The sequence below is a fragment of the Prinia subflava genome, chromosome 18 (genome assembly GCF_021018805.1).
Source record: "Prinia subflava isolate CZ2003 ecotype Zambia chromosome 18, Cam_Psub_1.2, whole genome shotgun sequence".
In the NCBI taxonomy this organism is placed as follows: Eukaryota; Metazoa; Chordata; class Aves; order Passeriformes; family Cisticolidae; genus Prinia; species Prinia subflava.
Genome location: NC_086264.1, coordinates 10463482 through 10491420, shown reverse-complemented (window position 1 = coordinate 10491420; position 27939 = coordinate 10463482). Strand labels below are relative to the sequence as shown.

General features: G+C 41.9%; 1 protein-coding gene across 1 annotated transcript in view; it reads left to right on the top strand.

The window, feature by feature from the left end:
- RNF150 (ring finger protein 150) overlaps positions 1-27939 on the top strand; it is an 88367-nt gene that overhangs the window by 48337 nt on the left and 12091 nt on the right. The window contains exons 2-6 of the mRNA XM_063414946.1: positions 5277-5527; positions 11420-11491; positions 11908-11990; positions 17799-17895; positions 21463-21673. Coding sequence (XP_063271016.1) covers positions 5277-5527; positions 11420-11491; positions 11908-11990; positions 17799-17895; positions 21463-21673 — 714 coding nt within the window. The remainder of the gene's footprint in view (positions 1-5276; positions 5528-11419; positions 11492-11907; positions 11991-17798; positions 17896-21462; positions 21674-27939) is intronic.

Below are 27939 nucleotides of genomic sequence, written 5' to 3'. Positions count from 1 at the left end.
TATATTGCACTTCTCCTGCCAATTTTTTCCCTATATTATCATTTATTAATATTTCAATTTGAGACCAATGCCGTGAATGCCCAGTAGGGAAAGGTTCCTGCAGGGAACTGTCCTTTTACCCACTTTGATTTCTTACCAGTAATGTGATGTTTCCCTGTTTGCCTACATAAGTGTCTAGGTCATATTTTAAGCAATATTATGCTTCTTCTTCCCCAAATTGGGTGAAGCTTAGAAACCAGGTTTTTGAAGATATTGCTTTGATTTTCAAATGTATTTTTTTAGTTCACAAAAACATAATGTACAGCTAAGTTGTTGGGTTTTCCAAGGAGAAAATCAGGTAGCAGCTGTTATTCTGATCAATTTATAATTGCACCATACAGAATAGAAGAACTGAGATTGAGCTCTCACTGGATGGTCTTAAAGACTTAAAACCCTTGTTGCAATTATGAAGATAGTAGTTCAAGGGCACATTTTGCAGCTGGGATGGTACTGAAATGGATTCCTAAAGACAAAATCATTTCTTCAAGAAGCAAGGAGGAGTTGCTTAGGCTATTGCACCTTCTTGTGAGGTTTTTGTTCCTGGGCTCTGAACTGGATTGAACAATCTCAGGGCTGTTTCTGAACTCAAAAAGTGTTTGGATTTTCACTGACAAAATCTGTAAAAGTAAGCACTTTACTACTTGATTTTGATCTGCAATATAAGACAAGTCTTCATTTATATCTTGTTAGGATATCTTGGAGAGAATATTCTATATGCCTCCCAAATTGAAATTCTATTCATGTAGTTCAATTAACTTCTCTGACTGACTTCTAGCTGTTGCCAAGCATGATGAATTAAACTGCCTGTTCTAAAATATGTCCGAAAGACCACATTTTAGAGCCTCCATCAAAAACTGACAAAGCATTAAAGGAGCAGCCCCGCCACTGCTGGGCCTGACTGCTAATGAGGAGGAGACAGGACTGTGCTCAGTGTCACCTCTGAAGCTCCCAGAGCAAATCAAGAAATATCTCAGGTTTGCAAGCACAGCCTGCAGCCAAGTGTAGCATTTATGTACATGCTCTGGATGTAAAACCTGTTTATTTCTTCTGCAGAAGGCACAGTTACTGCTCTGAAGTCTTTCATTTCTCTGTCACTAGTGAATAGATGGTTACCCTTGAAGTCTGCAGGTTTTGAATGAAAACATTCCTGCAATGTATTTCCATAGCCAGTACTCCATGGAGAGGGTGGGTTTGGAGAGGGTTTTCCACATTTTTTTCCAAAACATGCATTCTCTGCACCCAGAAATATTCAATAAGGCAGATACACTTCAGCAAGTTAAAATTACTTAAATCACCCAAATGCCTGTGATTTCTACCTTGCTTGTTTGGTTATTGGCTCATTAGGAGAGAACACTGATATGTTAAATGTTTTCTTAGCCAAAAAAAAAGAAGAAAAATAAAATCCATTCACTGCAGCTCAAAATACCTTTGATTTATGAATCTCTGATTCATCCTGACAGCTACTTAAAAATTCATGTCAAACTCTGCATTAATGTTGGCCAGAAAAAGAAAAGAAATGTGTTAGGGAACAAGTGCAGTTCCCACCGTGGGTGTGTTTAATGAAAGGCAGTGGTAGCATTTAACTTGCCAGGGAAGCATCAGTGCATGTTACTAGATCCTTTCTCTTTTTTAGATCTGTTGAACAAATGTGTACTTGGGCATAAAAATGCACCTCTAACACTGATGTCTCATTATGTTATTTCCTTTCTTTAATTTGCATAATTTTTGGTATGTTGGAGCTTATGTGAAACTGAGATGATACAAATATTTTGTTTAAAAAGGAAGAAAAGATAAAATACTTTCTTTTTCTTTTCTTTCTAATATGAACATATTGGATATTAAAAACATAGCTAATGACATGATTGATAAGTAGCATTCTTTATAATGTCTTGGAGAAATTATCATAAACTCAGTAAAACATTTTTAAAAATCTGATTATTATTTGTCAGTGCTTTGGTTATTTTTTTCCAACAATTCTTCATTACGAGTGGTAATGTTTTCCAAGAAAATAACCAGGTAGCCTGAAATTTTAATATCTTAAGGGTTTGAATAAATAAAAGCAGCTGCTTTCCTCTTGGAATAACAAGATAATGTCTTTTACTTTGCATTTCGAAACAGTTTTATTTAGAATATATTCATGGCAATTTGCTTAGTGTTCTGTGTTCAGAAATATATTAAAGATAAATAAACTGTAATTTAATTAAACATAATTAAACACATTGTTAAAGTTTTTCAGACCTACAAGATTCAATATAATTAAATAGTTAAGATACTACCTGTATTTTCTGCTGGAAACAGCTTTGTCTCCATTTTTATGAGCTTTCAGGTGATACCCATGGTCCAAGGTTGTACTGACCATGATGTCAAGGGTCAGTCCTGGGTAAGTCAATTGGACACAGTGGTGGCTTTTGGGCGAAGTTGATTAAATTCAGTATTTTTGGCTGTGGAGTTTTTCACTGTGGGTTCTTTTTGGCTGTGTGTGAAATTGGTGCTTTGCTTTTTCCTGTAGAATGAGTTTAATTTTTTTAAAGACAGGGAAAAGGACAAAAGAAGCCATGTGGACAGCTAAGCTCTGCTCCAGACAATTTTTCTTTTTGACTGCAGGAAAATTACTGGCATGGCACCAGTGCCCTTCTCAGGCACTTTGAGACTTGGCAAATTCTCCCTAGGCCATTAGGGTAATGTTTGCATTAGCCTTTTGTAATAAATAGGTATCAGAAGAGTTGCAAGGCTAGATTTCTCTTGACTGCTGATGGTGGAGTCTTGGTAGAAAAAAATAAAGGGAAATAGCTGAAAAACAAGAATGCTTTATAGAAGAGTATCAGCAGCAAGGTTGATTTTCCAATAATGGGAATATCTAAATATCAAATATCTAAATATCTAAAACTCCTGACTTGGCCAAGCTGTTGATCCCCTCTGTACTGATGTATATCCAAAGTCCTGCCAAACACCTCATGGCCTTCAGCATCCAAACCCATTTGAAAACCTGGTTTACACCTCAGGGTTTTTTTAGTGAAGAATTGTCTGAGCTGGACTTTGAGGATACAGTGCTGCACTGCTGGAGCTCACATTGGATTCCTGCTTGGCCGGAGGGAGAGGGATGCTGTTCAAAATAAAAATCACCCTCCCACATCTCCATTTGTGGCCAAGTGATCCCTTCCCATCTCAGTTAATGTCCCTGTGAACACAGAGCTTTCTCATCCTGCCACAGCCATGGGGTTAACAGCCTGGCAGCCCATTTCCTGGGATTTCATCTGAAATTCTGAGGCTGCACCGCAGCATAGCTCTTTGAGTTTGTACCTTTCTAAATGCCAGTTTGTCATCATTTCATTTGCTGTTGTTCCTAGCACATTTTTACATTACAATACACCCAGTCTGTCCTTAGCTGCTTAGAACAATTGGCTATTGCAAAACGTAGTTTAGGTGTAAAAATAGTCTACGTGCTTGTTTCATGAAGTGAAAGAACAGAATATCCCTAATTTCAAACTGTAAAGCGGTGATAGTTTATTTGAGAGGCCATAAAAGGCATTTAACAACCTGGCAAATCCCAGATAATTTCAGACCGTATATTTCATGTACGCAGGGGACATAAAATTGAAAAGAAAATCGTTTCAGCAATGTGTGATGCAGGCAACATCAAAGAGTGCTGTACAGAAAGGAACACTGGTGTGGAGTCAGGATAGCTGTATTGGTGGAGGGTCCAGCTCACAGGGTCATGACAGAAGGCTTGGCAGGACTGAAGGAGCCCCTGCTTCATCCCATTAGTGGGATTTTGCTGCCTCAGCCGTGCTGACTTGCCCGGCCGTGCTGCACACTGTGCCAGGGGCTGATCTGGCTGCAGAGGCAGTGATTTGTGGAATTAAACTGTGCTCTTGACTTTTAGCTTTTATCAGTTGGAGAGTCAAGCTCCCAGCAGAGAGTCCCTGTTTCTGTATGGGTTTGGGCTGTGGGGAGCACTGGGAAGATGCTGAGCTGCTCTTTGGTTGCCAGCCTGATGCTTTGGCACATTCCGGTTGTGAAACCTTGTGGGAATCTGTGATTGAAAGTGTTTCTGATCTGAATGCAGAGTTTGGAGGGGCTTCTCTGACAGACTCATGACCCTGCAAAACAGACTGTGATGAATGTGCATGGAGTGTTGGATGCAGTGTGCCTCTCTGCAGTGTTTACAGCAATATCATCCAGATAAAGCCTCAGTGGTGCTGGAAATCTGTGTTTGTGTCAACCCATGGAATGCAGTTTACGTATCTCACCAAGATTAGTATGCAGGAACACACTGGGGAACTGGTTTCAGTTAAACCTCCCTGAAATCCGTCTGACTTCCCTCTTGGTAAACAGGGAAGAGCAGAAGAAGGCACAGCTTTTTGTTACTGCTTTGCCAAAGCTGGACAAATCAGAGGGCTGGGCAATCACCAACCATGGGAAGGTCAACAAGTGAAGGGCCAGACTGTGCACCTGCGATGGGCAGCCCTGGCTGCGGGGACAGAGGGCAATGAGAGGCTGCAGAGCAGAGCTGTGCCAGGGGCCCTGGGGCTCCATGGACAGCTCAGGGTGAGCCAGCAGTGCCCGGGCAGCCAGGAGGGCCAGCCCTGTCCTGGGGACACCAGCACAGCACGGCCAGCTGGGCAGGGAGGGGACTGTCCCCTCTGCTCTGAGCTGGGGCGGCCTCACCTGCAGTGCTGGGGGCAGCTTTGGGTGCCACAAGGTAAAAAAGACACGAAACCATTAGAGAGGGACCAAAGGAGGCTACGAGGATGGGGAAGGGCCTTGAGGAGAAGCCATGTGAGGAGTGGCTGAAGTCACTCGGTCTGTCCAGCCTGGAGGAGACTGAGGAGAGACCTCACTGCAGTTATAACTTCATCAGGAGGGGAAGCAGAGGCGCAGGCACTGATCTCTTCTCTCCAGTGAGCAGTGATGGGACCCAAAGAAATGGTGTGAACTTGTGTCAGGGGAGATTCAGGTTGGATATTAAGAAAAGATTTTTCATCCAAAGGGTGGTTGGGCACTGGAACAGCTCCCCAGGGGAGTGGTCACAGAACCAAGCCTGACAGAGTTCAAGAAGCATTTGGACAAAGTCCTCAGGTGCATGGTGGAATTCTTGGGGTTTCCTGTATGGGGCCAGGAGTTGGACTTGAGTCATCTTTGTGAGTCCCTTCCAACTCAGGAAACTGTGATTCCATGATTGCCTTTTGGTGACCACGAGTTTTACTGAAGGTTCCTTTTCTCTCTCTGTCTGACAGGCTTAGAAGATGTTGTAGCAATAATGATTCCCGAACCCAAAGGAAAAGAGATAGTGAGCCTCCTGCAGAGGAACATCACTGTGATGATGTACATCACCATCGGGACACGCAACCTGCAGAAGTACGTCAGCAGGACCTCGGTGGTGTTCGTGTCCATCTCCTTCATCGTGCTGATGATCATCTCCTTGGCGTGGCTGGTCTTCTACTACATCCAGAGATTCCGCTACGCCAATGCCAGAGACAGAAATCAGGTGAGCAGGGCTAGAGTAACTGTTTGTGTGTCCAAAAAGTCACCATGGGATTCATTGTGGCAGTTAAATTGTCGGTATCTAGGGAAAACAGAAAACCAGAAGGAAATCCGAGAAATTGAAGAGAGTAGGAATATAGAAATTATTGTGGCTGGGGAAATCTAAGACTTCTGTCAATGTAGATGGGATTCAAGAAAAAAAAAAAGAAATTAATAGTGTATGTATATTATGGGATTTTTTTTCCTTATGCAAAACATAAAAAAATAGGCAGAAAGGTGATGTTTATTTGTGAAAAGATTGTTTTGGTACATATAGCCAAATGTCATAGCAATGTCATAACAATAACTAAGGACCCTTGAGATCAAAATGCAGACTAAAACACCATCAGGTATGTGTGTGTGAAGCAATGGTTCATGATAAGTAAAGAAAGGAAAAAAGTATTCTCACTCTAATGCTTCCCTAGAAGGGTGTTGGGCTAGAAAGACAAACATATCCCTCTTCGTTTGACAATAATCACTGAACAGGACTGTAGTGATAGGCACCAGTGTTATTAAACATTGCTGTGGGGTTTGGCATCTTGTCCAAACCCCTTGGAAGAGATAAAAAGCCTATAGAGCTGAAGAGAAGTCAGCAGCAGTGGTTTTGTAAAGCACTGTCCATCTTTATGGTAGTTCAGCAGTGAATAATAATATCAACAATAGTAATAAATTTGATAATTTCTTGTCTGGATGCAACTGTCTCAGCAGAACTGGGGAGCTGAGGCTTCTACATTTCATTCTAATGGAACAGTACAAAATGTTATCAATGTATGAAATCCCAACCATTTTACTGCAAGGAAAAAAATGCACTGTAATTCAGAGAGGTTTCTGAACCCTCAGTAAATTACTGTCAAGGCCAGGAGGGTTACATTGCTTATTCTGCAGAAAAGGTGAAACTCAGAGTATGAATAATCATCTCATGGAGAAAAGCACTGCCACACACTCTGTAACAAATACTTGACGTGCAGGAATCCCTCGCCTTCCCCCACTGAAATTCAGGCATCCTCTGAGATAGAGAGCAGCTGCTGTGTATTTACAGACAGAAAGAATATATTTTCCTTTTAAATATACAGTCTGAAATTTTGGATAGCAAGAATGAGACGATCCCAGCTGGAATTTGAACATCATTGGCAGCAGATTCGCTGTGACTGCAACGGCTGTGATAATTTTTAGATGCTTTGTCTGCAAAAGCACACGCGTGCCTAATTTGTGTGTGTGAGTAAGTGTGCTTTCAATCAAGTAATTATACAGGCAGCTTGGCAGTGTAAATAGATGTACATAAACATGAAACTCAGCAAAATAAGAAGCTCATTCAGGTGATGTGTTACAGTTTGAAACTGATGTGTTTATATGTTCAAACATATTTCCTTTTCCATGTTTTCTTCTCAAAGTTTGAATGAGACTAACATGTACACAAGCAGCTGTCCTATGGAGGGGTTTTAATAACTTGCTTATTATACTAGTTCTGTTCTTCAGAAAAATTAGGTAGCATGCTTCCTAAGTAATTACATATTATTAATTTGGGGGGCAAAACTGGGCAGTAATAAGGGGCAACTTAGAGAGTCTTCATGCACTTTTCTTCATACAGTTTTGTCTGACATATAATCTCTTTATTAGCTCTTTTCATATGAAAAATGGTAACAATATACAAACAAACACTATGATTTGTGTTAATGGGTTCCTGTAGCTTTTTAGTTTTGTTTCTTTTAGTCCTGGCTATGGAATATGATGTAGGTAGTTCAGAAGAGCTCAGCTTGCTCTTGCCCTTCCCATGAGGGTTCCTCTCTGTTTTCCATCAAGTTCTGGGGTTTTTTTTCATGTAGCACAAGGATGGGATCCCAGATTTTTGATTAAAATCATAAAATCCTTTTGTCAAGCCTCATAAACTCTTTTGTCTAGTCCTTCTCTATCTGGTGAATCCTTTCCAGGCCTGCTTCCCTTCTTTCATTGGGTGTAAGTTTCTGAGCAAGCAGTAAATCCAAAATGGACTGATTAATTATCCATCAAGAGAGCAATGAGCCCAGCTACTGAGAGAGGCAGCTAGAAAGGCTGCAGACTCTCCTGGAATCATTTCCTGTGACCCCACAGTGAGATGGAACCTGGACACACAGTCCATAGTACATTTTCAGGACACTCTTTCTCATCCTGTGTGCAAAATCTAAATTCACGTGCCAGAAGGAAGACAAAGCTTACTCCAATTAGGTGCCTGATTTTGATGAGTGGAGAATCAGGATCTCAAAGATTCTTGCTGAGTGCCAGGGCCTGTTCATCCCAAATTGACTGGGAATTAATGCAGTAGAGCACAAATTGTCTTCCAGTATGGGCTTGTGCACCTACAGCCAGGGTGTCAGCTACAAACATGGTTAGGTATCAATGTTTATTTTAATATATTTAATTTTTAAGGGTACCTCTAGCACAGACAACTGTACATTACATATGGAAGTAGAAGATAGGTAGTAATATTCTCGTGATTGAACTATTTCCCCACCTAACAAGATGTCCAGGAAGTAGGTAGTTGCCCTGATAATGAATCCTTTCGACATGAGGAGGATAGATTTGTACAAGATCTCTTTCCTCAACAGCTTGTTCCTGGAGGGCTCCTGAAGATGAGAGAGTCGAGAGAGTTTGTAAAAGGCTGTGGAAATTGTTTGAATCAAGAAATATCACTTTGCAGAGCTAATTAGAAGCAGTTTTGAATTAAGTGACAAGTTAAATTCCAGAAATAATTCAGCAAAATATGACCTGATGTTACAGCCTGTAACAGCCAGGGCACAGACATAAAAACAGCAACAACCCAACCCTGTCAGTGTGTCAGATTCACATTTCACCAGTAATGCAGAGTTCTCTTTTTATTGTTTGTGAGTTGGGAAAATGAAGAGGGGATGATGTTTCAGTGCCAGACTTCCATGTCCCTTCTTTCCATGGCTTCTTCTTCAAAGGAATTTTTCTACAAAGTCATTTTGAAACTGGTTGGGCTCCTGAAGTTTTGCAGGATAATGAAAGCCAAAGCACGTGGTGATTGCACTGCAGTTGAGGAGGATCTTGCGTGTCCTGGGTTAATCTTTATTATGTGACTGCCAGCATGTGGAGCATTTATCTGAGAAGGAGGACTGGTGGCTGTGGCTTGGAATGAGGGTTTGGGCCACTGAACAGGGATGTCAGTCTTGGAAGCAGTTTGGGAAGATGCTTCCCATGCTGGAGTCTGCAGACTTTGTGGATAGATCTGTCTGATCTCTGCTGCTGGTGATGGATCCCATCTGCACAAGGACAAGAGGATCTCCCTGCAAAGGTGGTGGCACTTCAGGAAGGCCATTAAGGGAGAAGCACATTCTGTGACTTCTCTTCCACAGCAGTCATGTCCTTTCTCAGGAGCACAGAAGTGCTGCTTTCCATGCCACTGTCCTTCCTTTCTAATGAGCACTGCCATCTCCTCAAGACCACTGCAGCTCATATGCTTAACTCCTTCCAGTCCAGTACTGAGTGTGGCAGCCTTGCTAATGAGATTATGAGATTTATGACTGTAAATCTCTAAGCCTCACTTTAAACCCTTAAACTGTTGTAATGCCTCTTATCTTTTAGGAAAAATCATTGGTTATTGATAGCGTGCCTTGCATTCAAATGGGAGAATCCTTTGAAAGTATGACTTTAGTCCAAGAAATTCCTCTTCTATCAAAATCTAAATTACTCTCATTTACATGTGAGTTATGAACTTAGCTGTTTGTAATAGATAAGAGAAAGCAAACATGAAAGCAAGCAGATCAAAGATGTACATGAGTTTTTAATCTTGTCCTTTCCCCTTCAAGAATGTGCAAACAAGAGCTGAGACATTTCATTCATTGAAGTAATACTAATGATAAAAAGGGATCACAAACACTTTCTGAAGCATGACATAATATCTCTTGTCTTGCTGTATGTTATCAGTCTGTCTTTGATTTACATTAAAGAACCAAATAGCTGACAAGAAATGTTTCCAACTCTCATTTGATTTTTTTATTTAAGGGAGACTGTGAGAAAAATGGACCATAGCAAGAGATGTTGAATAGCTACAAAATACTCCTTCATGTGCAATAATCAAGTTGGTGGAAAGCTCACATGTAAATCTCCTGGTAGCCAAGATTGTTTTCACCTGAAATTGCACTCTGCTTTCAATATTGCATGCATTTTGTCAGCCTTTCCAATCCAATAAAATTACTCTCCAATCCAATGATTTTAGTTGAATCTAATTGGTAATTCACTGGTCATGTCTGTGTAGTGATTAGGTCTCAACTTACAAACTACTTTGAGCTTCCTTCATTTTTGGCCTCTTGCTCCCCACCCTTTCCAGCTGGAAACCCTTCCTGCTGACAGGTCCCTCTGCACTCTGGCACAGGAGTTTCCCAGCCCAGAAAGTTGAATGTCTTCTGAGTCACCAAAGGCCCTGAGTCTCTCTCCTCTGTAACAACACACGGCTGGAAATGTGGCTGGGGAGAGGAGGGGAAGGGAAGAGTTCGAGTCATTTATTGGTGGCAAATTTAAACATGCTGTATCATGAACTGTTATAAAGACATTGGAGTGGGCATTGCTGTGTGAAACCATGAGAGAGGCATAGCAAAAATGGCAAGTGCCCAAAGGAGGGTCACCAGGATGGTGTGGGCAGAAGCACACGGCATCTGAGGAGGGTTGAAGGGACCTTGCTGTGCTGGGTGGGGAGCAGAGGACAGGAAGGGCTCTGCTTCCAGCTGCAGAAAGGGTGGCCAGAGAGGAGTCAGAATCAGCCTCTTCCTGGAAGTGCACAGGGTAATGGTCACAAATTACCAGCAAGGGAAATTCCATTAGTATGTTTAGAGAAGAAAAAAGACCGAGATTGGTTAAGCACTGGAACAAATTATCCACAGAGGTTGTGAAATCTCCTTTCCTGGAGATATTCAAAACTTGACTAACGCAGCTCTGACTTTGAAGCTGACCCAGCCTTGAGCAGGGGGTGGGAGTCCATGACCTCCCAAAGGCTGTTCCAGCCTGTGAGGCTGTCTGCAGACTGCCTTGTTGGTTTAGCACGAGTGAGCAGCCAAGTCCTTGGAGCAGATACAGCAGCAAGCTCTGTGGCACAGGGTGCTGAGCATGACTGTGTGAGCTGCCCCACAGCGCTCCCAGCCCCTTCAAGAGCAGCCCTGTCCATGAGGACAGGGTGTTTTGTGTCAGGCTGTTATTACAGGCTTTAATCCCGGTGGCTGTGACCCTGCCAGCACAGTAACAGTGTTTTGGAAATACGGAGAACAGTCGGAAACGTCACGTGGTAATCGCTTTATGGTCCACTGGAGGGAATGATGGAAAGGCAAAGAACTGCAAATGGTTATGGATGGACAGGGTGTGACTGCAGGACTGTACAGTGCTTTACCTGGGAGAAACTGCACATTTCCAGCTCATATTTACAAAGTAGGAGACTCTGTATTGCAGGAAAAAGGACAAGAGTTTTTGTGGTTAAAAAATTAACAGCTCTCAGAAGTTGTATCCTGCTGAAGATCGTGAACAGGTTATGGAACAGTGTAAGAACAAAGTTCAGTGTTAACTCTGCAAACTGCCCAGTATTTTTTTTAACAAGTGTCATTAAAAAGAGAGGGAAGAAATAGGATAACCAAATAATGGACTTGTTATCTACATTGGTATGCACTGCTGCAGTGTAGCACACCTACTGTGCCCTTATTATGAATTATTATGTTTATATTTATACACTATCCTGTTCCATGTACTTAATTATTAAGAAGCAAAATTATTAAAGCTAAATTATTAAGTATTAAATCATTAAGAAGCCTAGGGAGGAAAAGTTTTGATTTGTGCATGAAGAGATGCTCTTTGCTTAAGAGGAAATTTTGTGTTGCAGCGCCGGCTTGGAGATGCTGCGAAGAAAGCAATCAGCAAGCTGCAAGTCAGGACGATCAGGAAAGGTGACAAGGTAATTTTTCAAAATGCTTGTTACTAAATGAATCTCTGTGCTGAGGATTCCTTCAGACCTCTGGGACAATGAGGCAGAACAGAAATGCCAATTGCTTATTTAGCTCCTGTGTCCTTCGGGTGGGGGAGGAGTGCTGGTGAGAGAGTTAGGGATGGAACAGGGTGGGGAGAGACGGTGATTCAGTTAAAAATGCAGAAAATTCTGAAAGTTAAAACAAGCTAACTAAATCTGCATGCTTCCCAGTGCAAGCTTCCAGCTGGAAACATGTCAGAAAATCTGACTTGTTGGTTTTGAAATGCATTACTGGATTTGCAATCTGCCTCAGTGACTGTTTTACTTTGTCACATAGGCTCTTATATGAAGAGATTAGCTAACAATATAAAAAATGAATATGATTAATATTCTCTTTCCTGTAGGAGACTGAGCCAGACTTTGATAACTGTGCTGTTTGTATCGAAGGCTACAAGCCCAATGATGTTGTCAGGATATTGCCTTGCAGGTAAATTGAAGGTGCTTTTGGCTCTAATAATCTCTACTTCAAGACAGTCTCTGCTCTCAGTTTCATGCTGATGAGATTACATGAGAATTTGGGGAGGGAAGGGTGAGTTTATTATTTTGGCCTGTTCAAAATCTGTTAGTAAAGATACTGAAATGCCTCTTTATTGAACATGAAGTGAAACTAGTGTTGATGGTGGTGAGACCCTGAGGGTCTAGTATGGTAGTCAGAAATGTTGTCTGACCTGGGCCTATAACAAAGTCTCCAGTAGCATTTTAAACTAAAGTTTTGATTCATCTGTTTTCCACATTGTTCAGTTAATTAGAGTAAATGCCTTAGGAAAATTTGCCTCTGACTTGAAGGTGATCCCTGGCCACAGCAGCCCCCAAATCAATTCCTTAGGAAATTTCTTAGGCTCAGTCGCCCCTAGGAGAGCAACAGCAAGTGTTTGATTTCCCTAGAAATACAGATCTGAAGTGCTGCACATACAGAGCAGAGATTTTATTTTTTTCTATAGAATGTCGTTCTTCTCCTGAGTCATGTTCACTGGCTTGAGAAACCAAAATACTCATTTATTTTCCTTCTATGTTGTATTCTACTAGATATTTGAATGTTACAAGCTGTCCATTTTTGTTAGTTCATGTGATTCATTAAATCTGTTTACTGCCATCACTAAATGGCTAACACAAAGCAACAGATTAATCATACATTTGACCTACTGTAAATCCCCCACAATGACAAATTGCATGTGAACTCTTATTTTTTTTCTACAAGCAGACACAAATGCATCACTTCATGAAACAGATACAAAGAAAAATGAGAAATTACCAGAAATGCGGACCTTGGTTTGGCATCAAGCCCGTTGGCGCGGAGGCAGAATAAAGCTTGGAAATTTTACATGATAGAGACAGGCAGTGTTTGGAGGTAGATCTACAACAGTTTAAATAAATGTCTAAGCTTTAGCTTTCACTTGAGTCCCACTTGATAATTCAATGAGCCTTTGTCATCCGTGGAGTTGCATCAAGGAGACTGAAGAGGGAACACAGAGTTAACAGGTGGTGTTTAGTTCTTGGCTGACTTAAAAGGTCGCCCAGAAAATGACTCATGCTAAAAGGGTAGCAGTAGCAGAACTGCCTGGTAAAATACCCACAGTTTGAGCCTTAGCAGTCTGAATTATAAAAACTCAGAGATCTTTTTCAAGCAGCTATTTCACCAACCCTGCCTTTCCTGCTGCACAAACTGCGAGGGCAGCGCTTTGTGTACTCACAAGGGTTTGAGCTGCTGAAACATGAAGTGGAACTCCTGATTCTTTCTGCTGTTTTCTATCTCATCTCCTCATCAGAAACAAAAAGAAAGTGGATTAATTTCTGTTTCTGTGAAGTGAGTAGGAGAGTGTTGTATCTTGGTAAAGACCTAGGACTCTGTAGTTTTCCTGCTCCAGCATCCTCAATTAAGCCATGTTCAGTTTCTAACATGGGAACCTCATTAAACCTCCAGTACCGCAGTGGATGAGCTCTCAAGTCAAATAGATGGATGTTTACTAGGACTTGGGCTGTTTTTCCAAATGATCTCTCTTTCCTGCTGGTACTGGGATAGCTGTTTTTGTGTTCCCCACTCTGGAAAGCTCGAGGAGAATTCCAAGTGAACTTGTGCCTCTTCCTCTCTGTCTTCGTCAGGCAGCTCCCACAACTGACTGTAGTAATAAACTTCACTCTACAGAGTGTATGAAATAAATAAGGAATGACACGTGGTAAAAGTGAAAAGCATTGGCTTGCAGCTGGTTTTGTGTTTAGTGGTAGCAAACATCTCTGAAGTTGTCTTTGAGGGCACTGACACAAGATCAGATGTAACCAAGTGCGTTGTTCCCAGAGTGACATCTCTTGTCACAGCCCTGCTTCATTCTGCTTGTCTTCCATCTCCAGCTTCAAAACACCAGTTTCTGCTCTAGCTTTGGAGAAGGGACTGGTCCTGCTGCTCCCAGAGTGTGCCTTTTACTAAACTTTTACTAACTTTACTGAACTTCTGTGTAGAGGCAAGACATTTCTTTTAACTTTATCTCTGCTGAATGCCTCATAGGTTCTTTTTTCTGCTGTTTCATTTCTTTCACCAATAAACACATTCTCTCACCTCATTCCAGCTTGTTCTTTTCCCCTGAACCTTCACTCCATGAACAACTGTGATACCAGAGAGTTTTAACTCCTGCTTTCTCTTTTTATTTGATTCCTGTAAAAATTATTTCATCACACACATTCTTCCCTTTGATTCCTTCCTCTCAGCCTCATCATTCCCTTCTTTTGTCCTCCTCAGAAGTAAATAATACTGTACATGCACCCCCCAAAATCTCAAACCTTCCTGTTGGATACTACAGTGCTACTCAGTGTCTCACAAAAATTCTAAATCTTTCACTTCACCCTACATCTAATCCAGGCAACTGATGCTCTTACTTAGGGTTAGGAGGGATGTTTCTCTCTTTCTGCATAGGTGAGAGGAGAAGTGTTTCCCTTAATCTGGGAAGAAAGCCTCTCAAAGCTGTTGGCAAGCTGAGTGCTTTACAATAGTTGTACTAAAATCATCATCATAATCACTATTATTGTTGTTGTTTTGGGCTGAGTGCAACATGATTTCTTTTTCTTGTATGATTAAAATTGCATCTTTAAAGAAAACATAAATACATTTCAAACGAAACCAATGTCTAGTTAAAAAAAGTGAAGTGCTCTTTAGCTAATAGTGAATGGGATGCTCTGGGACTTGGAGGTTCTTTTCCTTTGTGCTCTGTGGGCTTTGCACAGCCATGTGCAGGCACAGGGGAGTGCAGGAGGGTCCCAGGGGAGCAGCACGGGGCACTGCCACGCACGCGTCATTCTTGGCAGCTTTTTCCAACACACTCTGCAGTCTCCCAGGATGAAGACTGCAAATTCCCCTGGTAATTTATTGCAGGGCTTCATTACCTTGACTGTGGCAAAGCCTTTCTTATTCTGTAACCTGGATCTCACTTGCTGCAGTTTCAACACCACCATTGTGCTTCTTATCCCTGGGAGAGGTGCAGAGTGGTTGTTTTCTTTCCTTATGAAAACCCGTTTTGTGTGAGCTTGTGACAACATCTCGCCTTCTTCTCTGTCAACTAATGAATTGCCCTTCTTTTGAGAAACTTTTCAACCCATCCAAATCAACATCGTTTTGCAATGAATGTGGTTGCACACAACAGGGAAAAAAAAACTGTATTTTTTTTTTCTGTCTTTGACTTTGATTGTCCAAGCCATGTCCTCAGCCTGAGCTTGAAACATCTCTTACTATGTCCCTGTATGGGTCATTACTTCTGAAATCATCCATGATCTCTGTCCTCTCCTTCCATTTCAAACCTGCATCAGTCAGAACTGCAAAGGGAGGGGGTTTTGTTGCAGTTTGATCTTTTTACATCTTTGTCTTACCACGTTACACTGAAATACTGCAGTTGCTCTTGTCTTTATGCTGAGCCTTTTTTGCTTTCATTTGAAACATAAAACAATTTGCAATTTGTTGAATGCCATAAACATGTACATAGTGCTATACCTAACAAACTTTCAAATCCAAATCTGCAAAGCCTGCCACCTTGCTTTTCTGCACAAATGTTTACATGTTCAAAACAATTATTATAAGAGCTCTAATTGTATAATGCAGTACAAAGATTTTAAAAGGCAAATCTTTATCTGATTTTCAGTAGCATTCCATTGTTCTGTGGATTTCTGTCAAATAATCAAGTTTCTTCTGTAGTACATATTAAATCTGAAATTAATGGAGTCATAATACACTGTGCTAAATTAGAATTGAGAAGTGCAAAGTGACAAGATCTGTCATGTATTTAAATTACTTGGCATTGTTAGGATTTATTTTAGAATATTGTTTTTGAAGCCAACTTTAGGAACACTGAACATCAGATTTTGAAGTCTTTAAGGCATGAAAAAATTCCAAGCTTTTGATAATGAACAAACATCATTAAATTCTCTAATATGAACCCTGGTTTGACTGAGGCTTTCAAAGGTGGAAATTGAAAACAAAAGGGGATTTTCTGGTCTATGGTAAAATGGCTCGATGGAAACTATGTATTTGTTATTCAAAACATAATTTGGAAATCTGTTTTGTTTTATGAGAGATTAATAAATATCTCAGGTTTTGTAAATAGACTGATTATTTTGGCACAAATGTGCTTCAGGTGTTTGCCAATAAACATATCTATGAATTTGATTATATAATTAAAGAAAACCAATCACTAACAAGAATTTCATCATAATTTCATGTAGCTGAAAGGCAAGACATAGACCTTCAGTACTCTCTGTGAATTAACAAACTCAAGCAAATCTGTTGGTTAGACTTTTAAATGTAAAATTACACATGCCTAAGAACTGTATCTTTATGCTTTCACCTATTCACAGTGCTTGTGCTGATGTGCTGAGTAGGCTCCTCCTAAATACAGAAGGAAGGAAATGTTAAGCAGGACAGAGACCAAATTCCAGTTCATTTGTTGTTATCCATTAGGTCAGGTCTTGTTTGGAAGGACAGCTGCAAATTTCAGTAGCCTTAGTAAAGTAGTGGCTTAAACTTCAAATATGACAATGCTTCATTTGATTAATCGTGTTGACATACAGGATCAAATGAGGTTTGATACCCCAGCCAACTGATATAATTAGGCTTGATGGAACTTCCAAGAGTATGTTTGCCCTTTCCCACAGTTGTATGAAGTGATACAAAGCACAGGAATGCAATAATTTACATCTGCTGACCCATTCAGGGGAACAAGCAGCAGTTCAATATTCAGAGTTACTTTGGTGCATTGGGTGGCCCTGGCTTTCTCAGAAATTGCATTTCCTCGTAGAGACTGGGATGTGCCATGCCCCAGGCAGAGCCTCAGGATCACACAGATATTGAGGATTTTGAAGCCTAACAATAGACCCAGCACTGCCAAGAATATCCCCAAGAGCCACATCCACACATCCTAAATACCTCCAGACACCCTGGGCTGCCTGTTCCAGTGCCTGGCCACCCTCTGGGTTACGAAATGTTTCCCAGTATTCCCAGTAACAGAATAGAGAGAGAATAAGGTCTGCCACTCAGGTACACACACTAAAGGTCTCTACAGGCATTATCAGTTTGTTAAAGGCAAAGCTAAATAAAAAGCTTTGAGTTCCTCCACCTGATTAATGTCTAGGAAAGGTGGTGCCCAGTAGCCACAGAGCTCAGGTGGTTGCTTCAGTCTCAGAACAGGATTAGCAACAATTCCTTCAGGGAATTGTGTAGGAGCTCTCTCTGATGGGAAGCTTCTAAAGACCAGGGAAGTCAGAGAGAATGTTTTTTAAAGCATTGTACTGTTTTTTCTGTTTATATGAAATTTTTTTTTTCTAATTCATTTCTTTATGCCTCTATCCTGAAAAATACTAGACCCTCAAAGGCTTCACATTTAAATTATGTGTAATCAGGTTTGTCTGTAGAACTATTAAGAAGAACTAAGATGATTTTTAGCTTTACCAGCAAGCAGCTTTTGTTTACTGACAACCTTTAACATTTAAAGAATATGGGGTTTGCTGGTGCATTTTGCATATTTTCCCTAAGTCTTTAAATATGTATGTCTTCTATTCCAAACACATTGAAATGTGCACATGCTTGAGTTGCTGCAGGAATCCTTTTCTGTGTGTAGGACCTGGTTCTGCAGTCCTTGCAGAGGTCACAGGTGGCACCAGTTGAAATATTCTCACTTAAAGGAATTCAGAATCATCTGGTACTGAGTGGTGAATTGTTCTGTGGTGCATTTGAATGAAGATCTCCTGGTTTTCATTGCAGGCATCTTTTCCACAAGTCCTGTGTAGACCCCTGGCTGCTGGACCATCGTACCTGCCCGATGTGTAAAATGAATATTCTGAAAGCCCTAGGCATTCCGGTAAGCACTTTGCAGGGCAGCCCATCAGGGCAGAAGAGAAACACCAGCCACCCCAGCATATCCCCAGCCTTTGCCTGTCTGTTCCCATCTTACTCTTTTTGCCATATTATTGAATAATTAATCAATTTAATGCAATTGGAAATGTCTGACTCTGCCTCTGTCCTGCACCCCACTTGTATTAGCAAGAGTGTGTGTATGGGGGTTGGGATTAGTGTGTCTGTGGCTGCCTGCTTGGTGGGGCAGAAGATTGTTCACTGGTGTTTTGGTGGATTTATAGAATCTTTCACAGCTTTCAGGACTGGATTTATTTTTTTAATCATGCCCTCAGTTCAAATCTGAAAGCAGAAAGTCTGCAAGTAAAATTTTCTCTGTTATACTCGTCAAGGACAACTAATTGCTAGTTCTGGGGAAGCAAATCCTTTTTCTGTCAGACTTCTCTTAAAGCAAGATCTGTACTCCTAATTCCAGCTAAAGGCCATTTCTCCCAGTTACTAAGCATGTGGTGGAACACATGACATACAGGAAATTTTTAAGCTCTTTGTTATTTGGAACATTCAGCTGTGGCTAGAAACTGCCAAAGCAATTGCTCTTTCTAAGTGGCATGTTTGCATTCACACTGTATGTCCTGCAGTTTCCTGACTGGAGCTATCACAGAGCTCAGGGGTTTCATCAGGAGGGACAGAGTCACTGTCCCACTGTGCAAGGCCTGTGGAGTTCAGTACTGAAGCACCTCCAGGTGCTGTAAATGTCCCCCCCAGTTTCAGCCACTGGTTTCAAACCAGTTCACGTTTGAAAGAGCTGCATAAAGTAAAACAGCTCACGTGAACCAACATTGGTACAGCCATTCTCAGAGAACTCAGTTTTGTGGAGAGTAGGAAGCAAGTGTCAGGCAAATATGTTAATAAACCTCATATAACCCAAAAAAACATGCAAAGGGCAAAATTAGGCAGGGCATTGTAGCTAGAGTAATGTATCCAAACAGTTTGGCTACTTTTTCTGCTAAGCATGTGTATTGCCCTTAGTATACTGAGAGGTGATGCAGCTGTTAAATCAGTGCTTCATTGAGCAGGAAAACTTTGGATTTTCCAGGAAAGAATTGGTTAAACCCCAAATATCTACATGTTTCGATTCAATTCACAACTAAACTCTGCATTTACTTTGTGATAGAAACTTAAAATATCTGCCCTAAGCTCAGATTCCCCAGGCAGCTGTGAGGCACCAAACCCCCTGCACCCATTTTCATTCTCTGAGCACCCCAACACCTCCACTTTTCTCCACATCCCTCTGCAGCTCCAGAGGATTATTAACTAATAATCCCAGCAAATGGTTGGCCTGACCTTTTCCACTCTTTGCTGGCAAAACCAGCTCAGACTACACCTGCAGTATTTGAAATGGATCACCACTTTCAAAGAGCTGCGTTGCTATTGGGACAATCCTACCATGTAAAAGTTTCCCTCTGCTTCTCCCCTTGTCTGCAAACATCTGCTGGGTCTGCAGTCAGCTGCGTTTTTGGCAGCAGATTGCATGACTTGAAGCAGTTCACTAAGAGCCTTAGCCAAGCCCTCAGAAGCCAATACAAAGCTTTGCCTTGGCTTTAGTGGAATTGTGCTCTCAAAGCAGTTGCATGCAGGGCACAAGTGAAACCAATATAATTAAACTTAGCAACTGTATCTGGGTCACTCTGGCTGCCACAGCTGTAGTGGTTTGGGGTTTTTTTCTGATCAGTATTTCGTAAAAGTAGTTTTATAGCATGCTGCTTAGTTTTGGGCATTTTTTTCAATTAAAATGATCAGGAGTAAAGGGATTAATTGTATCCAGCGATATTATTTTTGCATCTTTAATGTTTTCAATTGTAATCCCCCTCTTTAAAAGGTTTAAAAGTCTGTGGTAAAACCCCATTCTAGGAATAACTGGAATCAGAGCGAAGGACAGGCAACTGATCCCCTGAAAAATTGAAATAATTTTTCCTATAGGAGAAAGGAAAAATAGGCCTTTTGTTTTTAATATACGCTGCCATCAAAGGTAAATTAAATTAAAAATGAAATTCTGAAAATAGTGTTTTGTAATAGCTAAGAGAGAGGGAAAGAGTGATAGATCTGAGGGATAATTTTGGATCCCTGTCCTACAGATAAGTGATTGGTACTTCACTTGGAAAAGATTCAATGAGTTTCATTAACACCTGGTACAGAATGTGCCTTTTTTATCCCAAACCTGAGACATTCTTGCTGCTTGTGAATTAGACTGCAGCCAGACAACAACAATTTCAGTTTTCATTCCAAACTTCAGTTTGTGGATACAAGACTGCTTAAATTGCCCGTCCTTTTCATTAGAAACACTTGTGAAAAAAATAAGAGGTGACAACAATCAGACAGGGAATGTGTGGCAAAAGAGAAAACATGCTAAGTTCCAGATTCTGGAAAAAAAAAAAAAAGGAAACATATGGTAACCTTCTGTGCTTGAATTCAAGGGGATTTCTCTCATGCTTAAAGTTAAATCTCTCCTTAAGCCTTTGCTGTATCATATTTTGCTTCGTTTCTTGGTGCTTGCTGTTGGAGAGAGGCAGGTAGTGAGATTTTGAGATTTTCCCAAGTGCACAGGAGGAAAATGAGATCCACCAGAGAGGGTCCATCTCCCTGACACTGCCGTGTGAATGTCGGGATTCCAGGCCAGCAGCTTGAGCCCTGTCCCTGCCTAGTGCTGAGCAGAGAACAGGCAGAGGGAGCAATTCATACCTAGGGCTGGGGGGAATCACACAAAAAATGGCTCAAACCCCTGAAGTTTGAGAAAACCTAAGTGACTGATCCAGACTACCTGTCTGCCTCCTGGAGAATAAAGATAAATAGAAACAAATTAACATTTCCTAGCTTAACCAAACATCCCGTATATTGCAGCTCGGTCTTGGCATGTCTCTGTCATGGGTCTGGCTTCACATAGCAAGAATGTGAATCAAATAATGCTCTTCAGTTTCCCATTTTTATCTGCTTGTTTCTTTTCTCATAATTGTATTTTGTAGGAAATACAGTGTTAGCAAAGGAAATGATCTTTTGATGTTTAGAAACTTGTCTTATAAACAGCTTTAGCTTCTAGTTTTGCACAACACATACAGATGCACCCACAAGCAGTTCTTATTGAATTCTTATTCCTGTAAGCTCAGATACTGGCTCTGTAAAATGTATATTTCAGGAAAAGATCATTGTTCTCCTTCAGCTCCTGTCTCTGTTTACATTTGTGATCTGATTCAGCAACCTGCCTATGTTGAACAGATCATACCAATAAGTGAGTTACTTTTATAATGTGCACATTCCCCAACCCTATTAAAAGTATAAATAAGCATGTTTAGCAATTGTAGATGACACAGTTTAATCCTCAATATTTCCATGGCATACTTTGGGTCTCTCTTCCAACAGATTGTATTAAGTACACAATGACAAACTCCGTGTGTTTATTCATTATACATTGTCATTTTCAATACTGAAACAAAGCAGTAAAATATGAAGAAGAGCTAAGACGCAAATTGAATAATTTTACCGGGTAAGAGCTCTAATTTCTCCTTTTCCTCCCCGTCAGCCCAACGCAGACTGCATGGATGACATCCCTCCAGACCTGGACGCGTCCATAGGAGGGCCCCCCACCAACCAGATCACGGGCGCCAGCGACACCACGGTGAACGAGAGCTCGGTGGCGCTGGACGCGCCCGCCCGCGCCGGCGCCGCGCTGCACCTCAGCCAGGACGGGGACTCCTTCCCCCAGCCCGCCGAGGGCAACCTCAGCACCAGCAGTAAGTCACAATTTATGGCAGGGTTCATACTAGAAACACCAAGCATAAACCCATCTCTAGTGAATGGCCTCTCTCTCTTGTCACTGGAGCGGTGGCCTCATTTTAAAGTCAGCAGGAATCCAAATAAATTTAATTATCGTGTGTTCTGCTGTGCAGGACTGATGGTCAGAGCTCCTGTGCTTGAAAGCCTGAGTGCAGTTAAACAGCACTGATGATTTGTACAAAAACAAAAGGAGAATTTTATGTGCTTTCTTTCATCTTCATTTGTGTAAGGTGTGTAAGCGGTACCCTTTGAACAAGCAGTTCTCAAAATGTCTGCATGTCTCTCTGTTCCTAAAAATTATGTTCTCTACTGAAAATCTTCTTCTGACAGTTTAAAAGGAATGTTGTCAGTTGTTTTGAGTGAGGACTGTGCTAGTCTAAAATTCTCATTTTTAGGTAAAATAGCAGATCAGTAGAAAGTACCTATCTGTTTGATACCTGTTGGTGTATTTACAAGACTATTACAGAAAATCATATATACTTGAAGGGAAGTAGAAGAATGTGATAAAATGCAATATTTTGTATAGAGTTTGTGTGGATTCTGGAAAAAAATGTACATTTTCAAAGATTTCTAGGTACTGCTATGGGCCTGGGCATGAAGAAGAAGACAAGTAATGTTATTATGTGTAAATGGTAGGAGAGACATGATGGCACTAGGCTGAAATGATCTTACATTACTCTTCTTACTCCATGGAGAGTCTTGATAATCCAGTTTTCTTTCATATTGTAGCCAGTGTCGTGGAAAGGAAAATAACTTCTAGAAATGCTGGACTTGTGAGCTCAGATACAGGTGACCCAGGAACAGAGTTTTACATTCTGTTTTGTGGATTTCAGGTTTCATTTTTGGTCCTTTTATGGTCTAAGGTCTGGATGCAGCAAGGGGTGAAGAGCAGGGTTATAACCCCAGCATCCTCCATGGCCAGCCTGCCAGCTGGGGGCATTCAGTCCCCTCAGGTCTCCTCGAGTGCTGGCAAGAGCTGCTCAGAACAAGATGGGATTGTGTTGCTTCCAGTAATTGTTTTAAAATGCATTTAAGGCTGATTTTAAAAACCAAGGAAAGATGGCACCACAGTGGAATAAAGACTGGGCTAAATGCTGCTCTCTGCTCTGCCCTTTGGCATTCCAGAAGCAAGTAGATTCTCTCAGGGATAATGTTCCTTTTGCCCCACAGATCTCTGCAAGATCCAACTCTTGAGGCTGGAGGGGGGCTGTGGGTGCCCCTCACACACAGAGCTGCACAGCACATGCTGGAAAAGCCAGCAGCCTGTCCAAAGCCCAGCACGAGGGGCAGCCTGTGCTTTTCATCCCAGGATCTGGCCAGGCTGAGAACAGCTCCTCTGGTTTCTCACCAGGGTAACAATGGTGGAGAGGCTGCCAGGGAGCACAAGAGCTCAGAAACTCTCCAGGCACTCTCTTCCCTCCAGATTTGTTTCAAGAAATGTTTGTTCTTTCTGTTTGCAGAAGGAACAAACACATTTTTAATTCATTTTCCAAGTTGCCTGTTAAGTTAAGTAACTGGGTGAAAAGCTTGCTCAGAGCCAGCAGAATACTGCAAGGCCTACAAAGATGCCTGATTTTGCCTTGCTGCCCTTTGTTGTCCACCTTACCCTCCATTTTCCCCCTTACCTTTGATAATATTGGACAATAGGCCTGAAGATAGGACAATCCTGAGGGCTGACAGCAGAGCCCACAGACAAGGAACTTGCACCAAAACCAGGCTCACAGATGGCAAACTGTGGAGCATCAGGAGATCCTCATCACCTGAGGACACTGGCCATGCCCAGGGAAGGACTGTGAAAAGGATTTTTCCTGGTTATATGAGAGAGAGCAGGGAGAGAAAACTGGCAGATGGCCCAAGCTCTGTGAAGGTCGTGAACCTCTGTCAGAGATGTGGGTGAGGAAGCAGGAATTCCAATTGTTAGGAGAGGGAGGAAGGCCTGAACAAAGCTCAGAGCACCTTGGGACCTTCCAAAAACCTGCCTGTGCTGTGGTTGTCACACAGTCACTGAGGGAAATCTGGTTTAATGCTTAGTTAGCTGCTGTCATTTATTCATCATTGATGTGTAGACACAAATCTTTACTGGATTTCTCATCTGAAGGGCAATGCAATACTTGAATATTTGTCAGTGATGGATGTGCAAGTTTCCCTGCTGTCATCTCCACATCCAGCGTGTTACATTTTGCAGTAGTTCCCAGAAAAGCCACTTTGTCCCTTTCTGCAGCAGAGCTGCAGCAGAGAGGAGGTCTTTGGTTGGGAGTTAGGGGTGAGTTCCAGCAGTTGAGAGAATTTCACTCTCTGGTTGCCTCATGTGAATATGGAGGGTCCAGGCAGTCTGAAAGGCAGAACTTGGCATTGTAGGCAACCTGAACTCTTAAGGCAGTAAAAAGGGGAACATCCAGCACCTTGTATATAATTGTGGTATGAATCCAAATGCTAACTGAATCAGAGGGCAGCTGTAGGCTAAATAATGGCTCATAGCTGTCAGAGTAGATGGAACTTTATAGGCATTGTGTTTACTGTGTTTCTCATATCCACAATCAGTTACACAACTGCAGAGCTTGCTGAGCGTGCCCTTTCTGTGAACTGGCCTGCCTGGGAATTTGGAAGTGATGATGCCCATTGCTCCTAGGAATCTTTGCTGAAGTTGCTGTGTTCTGGCCTCTTTATATAGCATTACTAATGGGAGCCTACTCGCAGGCTGAATCTGCACTACAGGTTTTTCCCCTTGTTATTGAATCTGGGCAGACTCCAAGACTCCAGTGCAGCCTTGATGTGGCCTCCTGCACCCACCACAAGTCCTTGCATCCTCCCTTGTTCCTCACAAAGTTCAGTGCTCCGGGAGGTAAAGGACGTGCCACCTTCTTTCCACCCACTTCTGCAACACTTCTCACTTCATTGTTCTTGCATTCTTTTTTGTCTGTTGATTAATCATCCTGGTATTGTTGTCTTGGTTTGGGTTTAATTTCCCTTTTTGTGTTTCCAGTGATTATTCAGAGCCAGAGGACCTCCCACAGTGTGTCTGGAGGGAGGGTATTCCCACAATACTGTTCACACTGGGTAAAATTCTGTCTCCCTGGTGGCAAAGCTCCTCCCTACTTCAGTGGGGCCAGATCTTGATTTCTGGAACTCAGCCAGTGCTTTTTCTTATTTCTGTGTGTATGCTCAGCAGACATCTCGGCTTCTCTCCCTCCCTATTGCTCCCCATGCTTTTGATATCTGTGAGACCCTCAGAAATGTAGTGTACTATGAACATCTGCATGGGACTGAGCCCTAGGGTTCCTTGCTAAACCAAGAATCTCCTGTTTAGTAGCACTGAGCACTTAGAAATGGACAATTAGTTTCTCTCAGCTGCCTCTTAGCAAGATCCAAGCCTTCATCAAGTCGCTTGGGCATATCCACAGCTCAAAGTCTGTCCAGTATTTAGCATTAGTGACTGTTCTCTGTGATGGGATATTGTGTAGGATTCTCAGATAGCATGTTGTAATTTATTTCTGTAACATGTTGCTGAAAAGATATTCATGGAAAAAGTGAAAAACTGGAGTTTTGGAATAAAAAAACGTGATGTGGACAGGGGAAAATAGTGTGAAATACATACGAGTTAATCTAATTCTAGTGCACACATGAGCAGGACTTTATTGTGAAAAGCCACAAACTTTCCCCCAAGGTGTCATATCAGCTGCAAAGTCCACGGAGTTTGGCACACTGTACAACAGTGTGGGCAGTCTAGAGAATATCAGTGCCTTTTCTGCCTCTCCTTTTGTTCTTTCCATAAAACCCTGCCAACGTACAGCTAATCGTGACTGTTAGGACCCTTTCAAATCTCTCTGATAGCTCTTCATTAAATCTATTAATGTAACTTTTCAGGTAATTATTTTGATCTGTGTATGTCTGAAATGTCTTTGTGAAGAACAGTCAGCCTTTGGAAGTGGATGAAAGTGCATGATAAGAATCTGATCCACTGTTGTCTTGTAACCACTTGACTGTTCCTCCTTGCTATTAATAGTGGGGTTTTATAGGCAGAATGTAAAGGGGGAGGAAAAGGTGGGAAAACTCCCTAGATACTAATTAACACAGCAAGTTATTAACACTTGCATTAGCAAGTCCTAATACTGTCCCAGGGAGAGAATACTGATGGGACCTAGTTAAAGATGAGCAGATTGGGTCCCATGTGCCTGGCATGTGACCTGAGTCCTGGTGGTTCTACTGAAATCTTGGGTGGTTATTGCACTAAATAATTGTCATGGACTGAAACTTCCAATGAGCTGAGTTCCCAGATTGTTTTGGGGCTACGACTGATGCCAACATAGCACTGGTGGTTTGAAAGTCACCAAGTGAAATGTAGCAGGCACTAAAAATGTGCTCTGGATTTAAAATGGACAATTTTTAATTGCATACACCTACGAGACTCCTGCCAGCTCTGAATGGACAGGGAGGTTTCTCTGTTATAAAACTGTTCCTCCTTTCCATATGTTGAGAAGTGAAATACAAAGCACTTCTGCACAGGAAATACAAATTATGACTTCATACTAGCTAATCTCTTTGATTTTACTTGACAACAAAAGCCTTGCCTTGTAAGAGATGTTCAGAATCTTGCACACAATTGACTTGATTATTTAGGACTCATGTTCACATTTGTATTGCCTGTGGAGTTTTTATTCTCATCAGTTTTTATGCAAAAAGCTCCACTGAAATCATCAGCAAGTGATGTTTAAGATACAATGTGCTACTCTGATTCTGAATCTTTCTTATCAATTCAGAAACAAAACCCCTTGGGAGACACACGGATCCAGCTTGGATCAGCACCTGAAAACAAGAAGCATGGCAGAGCAGTGGTGCTGTAGTGAGGCAGGCAGAGGAAGGGGAGGATTCCAGGGTCATTTCAGACAGGCAAGGTGAAAGCAGTGCCCACCTGAGCTGTGCAGAGCTCAGAGACCTCCACCAGGGCCAGGCAGTGCTGGGTCAGTCAGTGCACAGAGATGGACCCACCTGCACCTCCTGTCGTTCTGCATGTGGGCAGTTTAAAGTGAAGATGGTGCCTGAAACTGATGCTTTGAGACTGACAGGCCACGTGGAGAAACTGCCTTAGGAGTGTTTGTAGAAAATGGGAATTGATTGGAAAAGAAGGAGGTAACAGATCAGGCCCAGTATCCCAGAGGAAATACCCAATTTCTGACATGCATGTCAGAGGATTTTCTCCTGCCTGAGAGCCTGGGGATGGGAGGGACACATAAACCCTCCCATTTAGGGATGCTGAAAACAGGATACATGGATATATCCTTGTCCAGCTAGATGCCACCTTTGCCCCTCCAGTGGCAAGGCTGACATCCTGGGGAATACACTCGAGGCTGCACTCAGCACCAGGGCTGCATTAATGAATATCCACCCCAGCTGGCCTTTTATTGTGACTGTCTTTTACAAGTGCAATATATCTGACTGTTCTTTTCATTGTAACTCATGTTAACATATCTGAGGGAGTAGGCAGGAACATATGCTCTGTTGGGTGGCAGTAATTAAGCCATGTATTAATATACACAATGTGCAAAACAACTTACCTGGTGATCTCGGGGAATTTCTGCTCTATTTTCCAGTCTCAGGTAGCATAGTGCTGTAAGACAATGAAAAAATACTCCTACAGGAAAAGTACACAGAAAATGTAGAGAATGAGGGTGCCACTGGCAAAGTCAGGATATGAAAAGCACTGAAGCTGAAACAGCTTTATTAAATTGTAGCATCTCAGTGGGGGGAAAAACCACAAAAAGGGGGTTTAAAACCTGCCAGTTCCTTGCACAGGTAATTAAATAACTCAGTGTTTTCTGCTGCTGAGGTTTCTTTGGGAGACAGCCACCAAATGGGATGTGTCACGTATGCATGAGAAACCCGAGTTCAGATTTTGCCCCCGAGTGCACAGGATATTGAATTCAGCTAAGGGGTTGCTAAACTTCATTACTTCCCTGTAATGGCATTTTGTAAAGGTAGTGGCACCAGCAAATTGTCTTTCTGTGCATGAATAGCTGTCAGTGTGTAAAGCCAAAACAGTCTTAAAGAAGGAAATTTTAGAAAAATGACCCTCTGCCAACCTGCTCTGGGAGGTGGAGCATGTGGAGAGCCCTGCAGCCTGAGAGTGCACTCCCAAGGGAACAGTTTTGGAGGAAAGCTTTGCTAGAAAGGTTGTGTTTTTAGTTGTTCCACCCTCAAAAGCGAGTTGTTAAACTACTGTACCTGC